This window comes from Trichosurus vulpecula, chromosome 3 (assembly GCF_011100635.1).
Source record: "Trichosurus vulpecula isolate mTriVul1 chromosome 3, mTriVul1.pri, whole genome shotgun sequence".
In the NCBI taxonomy this organism is placed as follows: domain Eukaryota; kingdom Metazoa; phylum Chordata; class Mammalia; order Diprotodontia; family Phalangeridae; genus Trichosurus; species Trichosurus vulpecula.
The window spans coordinates 24,733,080-24,745,874 of record NC_050575.1 but is presented as its reverse complement, the minus strand read 5'-3'; the positions used below and the strand labels follow the sequence as shown (position 1 = coordinate 24,745,874).

The window sequence follows — 12,795 nt, the reverse complement described above, 5'->3', positions numbered from 1 at the left end:
CACTCTCCAATTGGTTTAACATTCAATATTCCTAAATCATAGGTATGACCACATCTCTCTCTTGCTCAAAAACTTTAAGGGGCTCCTATTACCTCCAAGGTGAAATATAAACATCCTGACATTAAAGTCCTTCATAATCTGGTACTAAATGACCTCTTTAGACTTGCTTCATACTACTCCACCTCATGAACTCTAACTACTCTAGTAAAACTGGATGATTAGCTACTCTCCAAACACCACAGTTCTTCTACTGCTTTGCACATTCATACAGGCCATTTCCTGTGCCTGGAATGCACTGCTTCTTCATCTCAACTTCTAGGAAACCTTATGTTCTTTCGAGGCTCAATCCATGTGTGCCTTCCTCTATGAAGCTTTGTCTCAGCTACCTTCTTGCTAATAATTTCCAGAATATAAGTTCTCAGAACATAGAGAATCTTTGGTTTTGGTCTTTGTACCCTCAGTGACATTGTGAGCCCATGATGTTTCTTACCTATTGCCTTTTAGACCACTTGAAACTTTTATTTTTTTGAGTAAGAATTGGAATAAGGGATGTAAGTCACTGAAAAATGTAAAACTTGTGAAGGACATTTGATGGTCATATTTTGAAAGTGAGGGATGAAACATGGACAGCCTAAATGCTTCACTTGACTCAACATCCACAGAATGTAAAACGAAAACCTATAGAAAGGACTCCAGTCTCTTGGGTTTGACATCTGTAATGGGAGAACTTGGCCAACAATTGTTCAGGATGAAAGGGCAGGGGTCAGTTACAGTCTGTACTGATGGAGGGAATTATCCATGTTAATGACTCATAAAGCTACTGTCATAATAAAATTATGAATTATGTACCCAGCACCTGGCACAGTGCCTTGCACATAGCAAGTACTTCATATATAAGGAATAAACTGAAGGAATAAAAGGAAGAAACTCCTTAGACTCCTTTCCTGGGTCATAATTGATTATTCATTTTACTGGCTCATATTTTCTCATAAAAAATAATCTACTGATGGAGTCTTCTATTTTTTCCTGAAAAGTACAAATTAAATTTCCCAGCTCATAGGCAATTTGATGAATTAATGGTAAAATGATAGACCAAAGCTAGAAAGATCCTTACAAACCATCTGGCAACACCCACTTATTTCAACGAGTGAGAGACAGAACCCCTAAGTGAAAGCGGCTTGTCCATTCCTCTTTGCCTAGCCAAATATGATATCGTTTAATGCTTGGCTCAAGTCCCCTGTCCTTAACTTTTCCTGGCCTTATCAGTCTTTTCCTCCCCTGAGCTACTGATATCCTAAGAGTCATTAACTCATATGGTGGTTGAGTGAATAAAGGAATAACTGAATATTGGATATAGCTATTAGTATATTCAAAGTCATATAAAGCCTGAGTTGAGGAAAAAAGATTACCTCCCAAGAATCTTTTTCTTCTTCTGAACTTGATGCAGGAACAATTTCATCTGAATATATATAATTACTTGTATTTTGATTTAATTCTCCTTCTGAAGATAATTTTTGTACTGGGGACAAATTAATCTATATATCATTAAAAAAGCAACACAAAAAAATCTGTTAACTTGAATTATAAACATGATTCTGAGTAATTTCTCTGTGATATTTCCAACATACCTTTCTTTTGTACATTATGATACTTCAGCTATCCAGCAACCACACTGATTTATAAGACTCCCAATAACCAGTAAGGAAGCCAAAATAGACATTAGAACCACGAGATACAAGTCACAAATTAGATGTGCTAAAGTTAATATATTTTCCAACATTGCCTTGGTTCAGGCTCTCATCTCACACTGAGATAACATAATTTTTCCCCCTTTCTCAAACCTTCTTCTCTCTTCCCTCTATCTTCCACGCAGCTGCTAACATGACCATGTCACTCCTTTCCCTGCTCAATATACTCCAGTGGTCCCTAATCGCCTCCAGGACAATATATTAACTCCTCTTCTCAGAAAAGCTCTTCACAATCTGGCCCCAGCCCACTTTTCCAAGATTATTGTATGTTACCTCCCTTCAAGCCTCTACTTTCCAGCAAAATTGGTCTATTTCTTGGAAATGACATTTCTTCTTCTGCCTCTTAGAATCTAAGCTCAGCTTAAATACTACCTCCTTTATGAATCTGTTCACCCACAAGTACCTGTGCCCTCTTAAAATTATTCTGTATTTATTTATATGGGTACGTGCTGTTTCTGTTGATAGGATATAAATGCTTGGAAAGCAAGAACTATTTATGTAAAAATATAGTTTTAAAATTTGTATTCCTAGTACCTAGCAGAATGCTGGGCATGACACTGAAAAGTAATTGACAGATTGCTTTCACCATAAGAAAGTACTTACTCAGATTCTATCAATTATTACTTTACATGTAATTTTTTGGTTTCCAAAGCCACAGTAGATTAGAAGCAGAAAACTGGAGGGACACTCAGGGGTACAGAAGAAGTTCCTAAAGGCAAATATGTTACCAACTAGGAAACAGAAGGAGGGAAAACAATTATACAATTCAAAGATAAGAACAGCCTTAAGTTTTGAGGATATCATTGTAGTGTCACAACACAGTACAATAATGAATGTTCATAATGACGGTCATGAATAAAGCGCTTGAAGATGTCCATCAAAAATGGTTAAAAACAAGATTTACCACTTCAAAGGACAAACCCTGGGCCATTTGGAACACTCTCTTGTCCAAAATAACATATCCCTAGAGGGCTCCAGATTGCCATGGTTTTACTGCAATTTGTTCCATTTAATTACATGCCCTTTTCCATCCAGTTTCTGCTTAATGTGTTGTGGTTTGTTAAATATGCTACACTTGAATAAAAAGTCACACCTATTTTAGAAATTTACAGTTAAGAATATGGCCTAATGCATGGCAATGTATTGTGATGAATGTAATGTAATACCATGCATAGCATGGTACTTGGCAGAGCATCCCACATACGGCCAATGTAGAATGATATAGAACTAGTGAGCCATAAGGACATTGGGTTACCAACAATACAACTTTGGTGAGTGTCAAAACCTGGTCTGAACCTCTAAATTACAGGCTGGAAGCACAGGCCTTTATGACAGTACACTCAAGACATTTCCACAGCTGGCCTGGGAGATTTCCCAATTTGAAGAGCCCTACCTTCAGTCTACCAAACAGGGCAGATTGGGGCAGCTAGATGGTGCAGTGAATAGAACACCGGCCCTGGAGTCAGGAGAACCTGAGTTCAAATCTGACCCCAGACACTTGACACTTACTAGCTGTGTGACCTTGGGCAAGTAATTTAACCCCAATTGCCTTGCCTTCCCCCTCCTCCAAAAACAAAACAAAACAAACAGGGCAGACTGCTTTCAGGACTGCCTACATACCTGTTTAACCAAGAACACTCCCATGAACACTGGATTAAATTGGAATACAAATCTATTTTTCAATCATTCCTAATCTAATATGCCTCCTTCAAGTCAACAAACATTTGCTATGACGTACAAGCCACTAGCATTCTTCACTGAGGAGTTCTAGTGTCGACTGCATATTCACAGTGTTGGAAGTGAGTATGGATTAGACCTTGGAACTGATGTAATCTTTGAGTTTTGTGAATATGCTATTCCCCAATGGTCCAAATGGGCTTTAAAGGTATAGCCCAGGGTCAGCCTCATACCCAGTGACAGAGCATATCTCACTGTAGTGACAAGAGCTAGCATGCTAAGTAACAGACCAGCAAAGCATCTTTGGGAAGACTACCTAGTTACGCTGTATACATCTTATATGTACATGGTTACTTGCATGTTGACTGTCTCATTAGAAGGTGACTTCCATGAGAACAAGGCCTCTGTTTTTACCTTTCTTTATAAGCCGAGTACTTAGCACAGCGCCTGGCAGTGTTTAGTAAATGTTCACTGAGTGACTTTTATTTTTTAAAGAAACATAGGGAATTGTTGGAGCATTTTAATGTTTGCTGTTAAATTCTATTTGATTTAATTGCTCCATCAGGCACTATGTATAACAATTAAATGTTACTTATTGAATTATATTTACTTGTCATTGAAAGTTGGACAAAAACAGACCAATCAAAAGAATGAACTACTTTCTAGTGGAGTATGAAGTCTGAGATCACTACAAGGGAACCAGAAGCACTCTACTTTATCTTCTTTACTCAAAGTTTCTGTAGCTTATCATTTGAGCAAAATATTATTCTCAAGCTGAGAAGGAATCTTATTTAAATAATCTAATTTGAAAATATCTCAGGTTAGAATGTATTTGTAAAATCTGGTGAAATTTAAAAAGTATTATGACACACACTCAATAATCCATGGGATTACTACCATTTGGTCCATCTTATACTTACCTCAAACCTGCCTGTCTCTGATGATGGAGAGCTCGTCAGAAATTCTCTATTTTTCTTACCGACAGGAACAGAGGGGTTTGTTTGCTATAAGGAAAACAAAATAAGCCAAAAAACCCACCACCATACACACATGCATTTATGTATACATGCATATATGTGTGTGTGCACACGTACAAATAAATAAAAAACAACACCCTGGCTTCCTCTTCTGATTGATGAGGAGGCCTCCGTGTGCCCCAGGGCCCATGCTTATTTCATCCCCAGCTCATTTTCTCTGTGGACTCTTCCATCTCCTCAGTATCCTTGCCTACCTCAGGTTGCCCCTATCCTCCTGGCCAGTTTGTCCATTTCTTAGGGTGTCTCAGTCTCACTCCCTTCATTGCCAGCTCAATCACTTTCTAGAATACTTACTTTTCCATCTGCTTTACCCCTTTGTGCAAGTACCGTCTACTCAACTTTCCATCTCCTTAATACAATCTTCTTCGATCACAATGTAAATTCCTTGAGAGCGGGGACCATATTTTTTTTTAAAATTTGTATCCCCAGGGTTTACCACAGTGCCCGACATTTAGTACAAGCTTAATAAATTCTCCCTGTTCTGCTCCCTCTCCCTTTCTCTTCTCCCCCTTTTTGCCTTGGTAACTGAATTTCAGAAAAAAAAAAGATATTTTAGCACCAACAGTAAAAACAATCTCTTAGTATAAGCATAAGAATAGAGCACAAACATATAATAATAATAATAATATTAATAAAAGTCTAGGACCCTAAACGAAATTTTAAGTCATTTAGTCAAGTTGACAAAATAAAACTTTTTTTGTTATGAGTTAAGTCAAACTTATTACTCTGAAGAGAATCATGTGGCACAGCAGCTACATGACAACACATGGCTGAAATTCCTTGTTGGTTTGAGAGGAAAAGTGGTAAGACTTTTGACTATTAGATAATTGCATTTTGGCAATTTTTGTTCAATTAATTTGTCATATGTTATACTTTAAAAGCTTGTTTATTTTTCTTATATTAGTGCTACTTTTTTAAATAATAATTTAAATAATTTATTATTTAAATAATTATTTAAATAATTTTTAAATAAAATAGTTCAGAAATCATATTTCCTAACTGGTGAGTTCCTCCATCTCTTAGCAATTTGAAATCAAGAATTATATGAGGCTAAAAATACCTTACTTTGGATAAATTTATTTTATGATATTTAAGTAGGACACATTAATTTTGTATCACCCAGTGATGCAAATCAGGCAAACAATCATGAGGTAGATGAATGTATCTACTGGCAGAGTGGAATTTTACAGTTTGACTAGTAGGGATTGTAAATTTCTATGCCAAAATAAATGGAGGTGAATTCTGAATATGGAATTCTTTCATTACTGAAGAAATTCCTATCTTTTGGAAAGGGTGATTTGGGGTAGCTGGCAAATCTATCAGAAATCAGATAAAAGCATTACATTTAGAAAGGACATACTAAAGCATTTCAAGTACAGTAAAATTTTTTTTTGCATAGTTTTGAATGACAGATAATCAGCAGAGATTGCTCACCACCCCTTCCTCAAGGACAACAAAAATTTTAAATTAGCCTATTGTGGATTTTTTTCCCTTGAGATAAAATCTATATGATCAGGAAGCTAATGGGCAAAAAACAATTCATTTAAAAGTAAAATTAGTTTCATGGACAACTTTGCTATACTGCAACTCTTCCATAAGGTAAAGAACATGTATGATCTTAATTTTAATGAAAAAACAGAGATGAATTCACGCTTTGGGGATTCAAGGCACCCAGTGCTTCTTTCCTCCTAGTTTCTTGGTGGAGTTCATAAGAATTTCTGGGGTTCCTTTATTACAGAATATTTACCTATAATACTATGTAAGAAATATTTCAAATGACATCTCGATAGCTGACAGTCTAAAACACTGACACCAATTAACATTGATAAAAAAATATAAAATATTAACAAAGAGGCCACAATAACATATTAAAAAGGTTTTAAACCATGAGGTTGAGTTTATAACAGTAGTGCAGGGTTAGTTGAATAGATTGACAAGTATAAACACTATAGGCCATATTATTTACAAAATAATAAAAGCTACATAATTATATCTACTGACGCTTTAAAAAAAGCTTTTGACATAATCCAGCATCTGTTTCTGTTAAAAACACTAAAAAGGATATGAATAAGTGGAACTTTCCTTAATATGGTAATAAGCATCTATCTAAAACCACGCTCTAACATTATATATAATTGAAAAAGGAGAGAGGCCTTTCCAAAAAGATCAGGGCTAAAACAAGAATGTCTTATCACCACAGCTATTTTATATAGGTCTAAAAATGCTATAATAATACAAGGGAAATAATCAAATGAGAAAGGACAAGACAAGTACCAAGTATTGTTTTTTGCAGATCATATTGGCCTATTTGGAGAACCCTAAGAAGTCAAGTAAACAAAAGTGAATCAATTCCTAATTTCAGTAAAGTGGCTAGATATAAAATAAATCCAAACAGATTGTCAGTATTTCTATATATTACCAACAAAAACCAGCAGGAAGAGATAAAAAGAGAAATTCTATTCAAAACCATGTGAATACAACAATATGAATACCAAACATTCTTTACAGAAATAAAGATAGCTTTAAATAATGGAGAAATATTAATTATCCAAGGGCAATTGGATGCCAATCTAATAAAAATCACAATGCTGCTTTGTTTTACTTATTCAGTGTATTACAAATAAAATACCAAAAGGTTACTTTACAGAACTAGAAGAAAATAACAAATTGTATCCACAGGAACATAAGGTCAAGAATTTCAAGAGAAATAATGAAAAATAAGGGAAAGGAAGGAAACTTAACAGTGCCAGATCACAAACTTTCTAAAAGGAAGTAATTATTAAAAATTATTTAGGGGGGTGGAGGCAAGATAGGGGCTGGAAAGCAGGGACTTGCCTAAAGCTCTCCCCCAGAACCTTCCAAACACCTATAACAAATGGCTCTGAACAAGTTCCAGAACTGCAGAAGCCATGAAATAGCAGAGGGAAGGAGGGCTCCAGTCCAGGACAGCCTGGATGGTCACTGGGTAAGGTCTATCACAGTGTGCTGGGAGCAGAGTAAAGCCCAGTGTGGGCCACACCAGGACCAACCAGACTGGGAGTCGGGCAGAACAGGCCCTAGTGCCCTGAATCAGTGAGCTGTGGTAGTCACCAGACTTCTCAACCCATAAACACCAAAGACAACAGAGAAGGTTAGTGGGAAAAACTGTGGGGACAGAGTTTACCTTCAGCCACTGCCCTGGGGGCAGTGGAGGTGGTGCAGCTCTGAGGGTGCTTACAGAGCTACAGCTGCATTTGCTTCCAGCCCCAGGCCCATCTGGTGGGAGGTATTAAGTGGTAGGTCAGAGAAGGAGTGCAGAGCCTGCTTAGACCTGAGTTGCAGTCCAGGTTGGTGGTTCTTAGGGGAGGAGGAGCACTGGTATGGCAGAGCTTGCCGTGTAGAAATAGTTCTGAAAACAACAGCACAGCCCCTCAAGCTTGGGACAAAGTACTCTCTATTCTTTAAGCAGTCATACCCCAACGAAAAGCTCAAGGGTCAAGTAGTTGGCTGGGAACATGAACAGGCAGCAAAAACGATCTCAGATTGAGACTCAGACTTTGGACTCTTTCTTTGGTGACAAAGAAGATCAAAACATACAGCCAGAAGAAGTCAACAAAGTCAAAGAATCTACATGAAAAGCCTCCAAGAAAAACATGAACTGGTCTCAGGCCATAGAAGAGCTCAAAAAGGATTTGGAAAAGCAAGTTAGAGAAGTAGAGGAAAAATTGGGAAGAGAAATGAGAATGATGCGGGAAAATCATGAAAAACAAGTCAATGAATTGCTAAAGGAGACTCAAAAAAATACTGAAGAAAATAACACCTTAAAAATAGACTAACTCAAATGGCAAAAGAGCTCCAAAAAGCCAATGAGGAGAAGAATGCCTTGAAAGGCAAAATTAACCAAATGGAAAAGGAGGTCCAAAAGACCACTGAAGAAAATACTACCTTAAAAATTAGATTGGAGCAAGTGGAAGATAGTGACTTGATGAGAAATCAAGATATTATAAAACAGAACCAAAGGAATGAAAAAAGGGAAGACAATGTGAAATATTTCATTGGAAAAATCACTGACCTGGAAAACAGATCCAGGAGAGATAATTTAAAAATTATTGGACTACCTGAAAGCCATGATCAAAAAATGAGCCTAGATATCATCCTTCAAGAAATTATCAAGGAGAACTGCCCTGAGAGCCAGAGGGTAAAACAGAAATTGAAAGAATCCACCAATAGACTCCTGAAAAAGATCCCAAAAAGAAAACTGCTAGGAATATTGTCGCCAAATTCCAGAGCTCTCAGATCAAGGAGAAAATACTGCAAGTAGCCAGAATTGAGTATTGTGGAAACACAATCAGGATAACACAAGATCTAGCAGCTTCTACATTAAGGGATCAAAGGGTTTGGAATATGATATTCCGGAGGGCAATGGAACTAGGATTAAAACCACGAATCACCTACCCAGCAAAACTAAGTATTATGCTCCAAGGCAAAATATGGACTTTCAATAAAATAGAGGACTTTCAAGCTTTCTCAGTGAAAAGACCAGAGCTGAATAGAACATCTGACTTTCAAACACAAGAATCAAGAGAAGCATGAAAAGGTAAACAAGAAACAGAAATCATAAGGGACCTACTAAAGTTGAACTGTTTTGTTTACATTCCTACATGGAAATATGATGTGTATAATTCATGAGACCTTTCTCCATATTAGGGTAGCTGAAGGGAATACACACACACACACACACACACACACACATGCACACATATAGATAGATAGATAGAGGGCACAGGGTGAGTTGAATATGAAGGGATGATATCTAAAAAAAAATCAAATTAAGGGATGAGAGAGGAATATATTGAGAGAGGGAGAAAGGGAGAGATAGAATGGGGTAATATTTCTCACATAAAAGTGGCAAGAAAGAGCCGTTTTGTAGGAAGGGAAGAGGGGGCAGGTGAGGGGGAATGAGTGAATCTTGCTCTCATTGGATTTGACCTGAGGAGGGAATACCATACACACTCAATTGGGTATCTTACCCCACAGGAAAGAAGGATGAAGAAGATAAAAAAAGGGTGGATGATGGAGGGGAGGGCAGGTGGAGGAGGGGGGTAATCAAAAACAAACACTTTTGAAAAGGGATAGGGTCAAGGGAGAAAACTGAATAAAGGGGGATAGGAAGCAGTAAAATATAGTTAGTCTTTCACAACATGAGTATTGTGGAAGGGTTTTGCATAATGATACACATGTGGCCTATGTTGAATTGCTTGCCTTCTTAGGGAGGGTGGGTGGGGAGGGAAGAGGGGAGAGAATTTGGAACTCAAAGGTTTAAAAGCAGAGTTCAAAAAAAGTTTTTGCATGCAACTAGGAAATAAGATATACAGGCAATGGGGCATAGAAATCTATCTTGCCCTACAGGAAAGTAAGGGAAAAGGGGATTGGGGGGAGTGGGGTGACAGAAGGGAGGGCTGACTGGGGAATGGGGCAATCAGAATATATACCATCTTGCAGTGGGGGTGGGAGGGTAGAAATGGGGAGAAAATTTGTAATTCAAACTCTTGTGGAAATCAATGCTGAAAACTAAAAATATTAAATAAATAAATAAAAAGAGCTATTTAGTCTGGCTTAAAAGTAGGAAAACTGATCAGTATAACAGCTTAGATACATAAGACCCAGAAGAAATTTCAATATGGTAGTACTAGAGTGTTTGATAAACCCCAAGCTACTGGGGAAACTATATAGCAGAAGATTTAGAGCAATATTTTGTATCATATACCACAGTAAGCTCCACGTGAATATATGACTTCGATGTAAAAGATCACATTATAAACAAATCAAAGAAACAAAGAAGAAAATAGTTTTAAAAACACTGAGAGGGCAAAAGTTCATGACCAAACAAGCCTTAAAGAGAATTACAGAATATAAAATGGTTTAATTTTATAAAATTGAAATGGTTTTGCACACACAAAACCAGTGCAGTTAAAATTAGCTGGGAAATAGGTAACTGGGGGGAAAATTTTACAGAAGGGAATATGAAGGCAATCAGTATAGGTGACCATCTGAAATAATTTACCTAAGAAGGGGAGAAGAGACAATGATGTTAGCTAGCAGAGATGGTCAGATCAAGTGAGGATTTTTTTACAATAGATACATATGGGTGTGGTTTGTAGGAAATGAAGATGCAGATAGTAAACTGGAGGACTTTAAAGACTAGAATTGGCTAGTGAAGACAGGGGGATAGGATGAAAGAATCATGCAGAGAGGTTTGCCTTAAAAAGGAGATGGACTAACTCTTCATTTGAAAAAGGGGTGAAGGAGAAGTTAGTGAGGAAAAATGTTTGACTGATGTGATATAAGAAGAGAAGAAAGAACTTTTGGTGAATGGTCTAATTTTTCCTATGAAGTATGAAACAAGGTCCTCAGCTGAGAGGGTACAAATTTCTACACCATGACATTATGAAGTGATATAGCTGTATATGCAGACTAATAAATGTGAGGCTCACTGAAAAAAAAATGACACCACTTGAACTATTGTCGCCTTTACTTAAAACTGATTAACACTTTAAGACTCTGCCTGGATTTAAAGCAAATGGAAATTGCATTCTTTATTTTTTAAACCTTTGAATCAACAACAGAAAAAAGAACAAATCAATGAATGGGACAGACCACTTAAAAAAAAATTAGAAAAGCAACAAATAAAAAAAATACTCCAACTAAATACAAAAACAGAAATTCTAAAAATTGAAAGCAAAAAAAAATAAATTTCATTGGTAAGGTAAATTTCCAGGTGACTTGACCAAGAAGATGTAAACTAGACACTTTCTCTGATCCTTAGAACACCTCAAACTTTCGAAAATAGGAATTAGGTACAAGAGATAAAGCAATTTTAACTGTCTCCATGGTCTAATAAACAGAGAACCTTAGGAAGGTAAAAACAACACAATGAATTATTGGCAGAGAAGGTTAATTCAAAATTCCTACTTCAATTACTCAGCATCCTTCTCCCTCACCTGCCACCATTGCAATGCTTGTATTTTCTCAGGAAGAGGGACTACAAAAGAACTAGTGAGCAATCAAAGGTTGGGATTGAAACAGGGGGAAAGAAAGAAGGAAATCTGGATTAAGTGGTAGGAGGGGGTCCCACTAAAGAAAACTCCAATAGGTAAAGAAAGATATTTTATAACGGGAGATGGAGACCTTATAATGGGTATGACCTTCAGAGATTTGGTTCTTGAAGAGACCACTCATCCAGCCTCATGATAAAGTGTATCAGAGCTTCTGGAATCAAATAAAAACCAGAAGACCAGGGGTGCATGGATTTAAAGAGATTTCATGACAAGTGGGGGAAAATTATTATGGGGTGATGAAGGAGGTGGTAGTGAATTGCCACTCAGGGACACAGGAAAATCCCTGCCATCGGGCAATACTCCTATACTCTCTGCCACCGGCAAGAATTTGTATTTCTAAAAATGGTACACAACAGAAAAGGAGTGACAGCAGCAAGATCTATAAGGCAATGAGAGACAAACTGTTTAGGAGAAGGAACTTGAAATAGGTACCTTAGAAACTTTAATTCCATGAGAAATACATAGACTAAAGAAGGAACAAATAAGTACAAGGAGCATGAATCAAATAATAAAGGTTTATAAAAGACAGAAAGGGAAGATAAAATAATGAAGAGAACGGGGGAAAGAAAAAAAAATTTTAAAGAAAAAGTTACAAAAATGGAATAAAAAACCCAACAAACAAAACAACTTGAAAGAGAATACAAGAAAGGGAATTTTACTTGACTACTTAACTGAGAGAAAAAAGTAAGGAAGAATTGATAACTAGATAAAAAGATAAAAAAAAACAATAAATTAAGCAAAACTCCAAAACCAAGGAAAAGGGTAACAAATAAGAGCAGGAAGGTGCTTGAGGGTAAGGAGAAGAGAAACAGTGGGAATAGGGTTGAAATATAGTAGACTAAGCTAAAATCACTAAAGAGACAAAGTATTATTTTAAAGAGGATGAGAGAAAAATACTAATTTGGAAAAAATAAGAGACAAATGGAGGAAAATATCAAAAGAACTTTCATAAGTTTAAATGCAAATGGATTAAACAATTCAATAAGGTGGAAAGGGTGATAAATTAGATAAGAAAACAAATCCCCATGATATGTTTCATACAAGAAGCACACTTAAAAAAAAACATAATAAATGAGTGGCTCAAACAAAATTTACTATGTATCAGGTGAATCTAAAAAAGCAGAAGGTGCCATCATGCTATTTAAAAAAGCAAAACCAAAATTCACAACATAGAGATTAAAAAGGAAACTACATTATTCTCAAAAGAGAATATCTCAGATAATTATCCAATATGAA

General features: G+C 36.5%; 1 protein-coding gene across 1 annotated transcript in view; it reads right to left on the bottom strand.

The window, feature by feature from the left end:
• The window catches only part of MEIKIN (meiotic kinetochore factor), a 128,435-nt gene that overhangs the window by 75,156 nt on the left and 40,484 nt on the right, over window positions 1-12,795 (bottom strand). The window contains exons 8-9 of the mRNA XM_036748441.1: window positions 4,346-4,429; window positions 1,410-1,535 (exon numbers count right to left, since the gene is read on the bottom strand). Of these exons, the coding sequence (XP_036604336.1) occupies window positions 1,410-1,535; window positions 4,346-4,429 (210 nt within the window). The remainder of the gene's footprint in view (window positions 1-1,409; window positions 1,536-4,345; window positions 4,430-12,795) is intronic.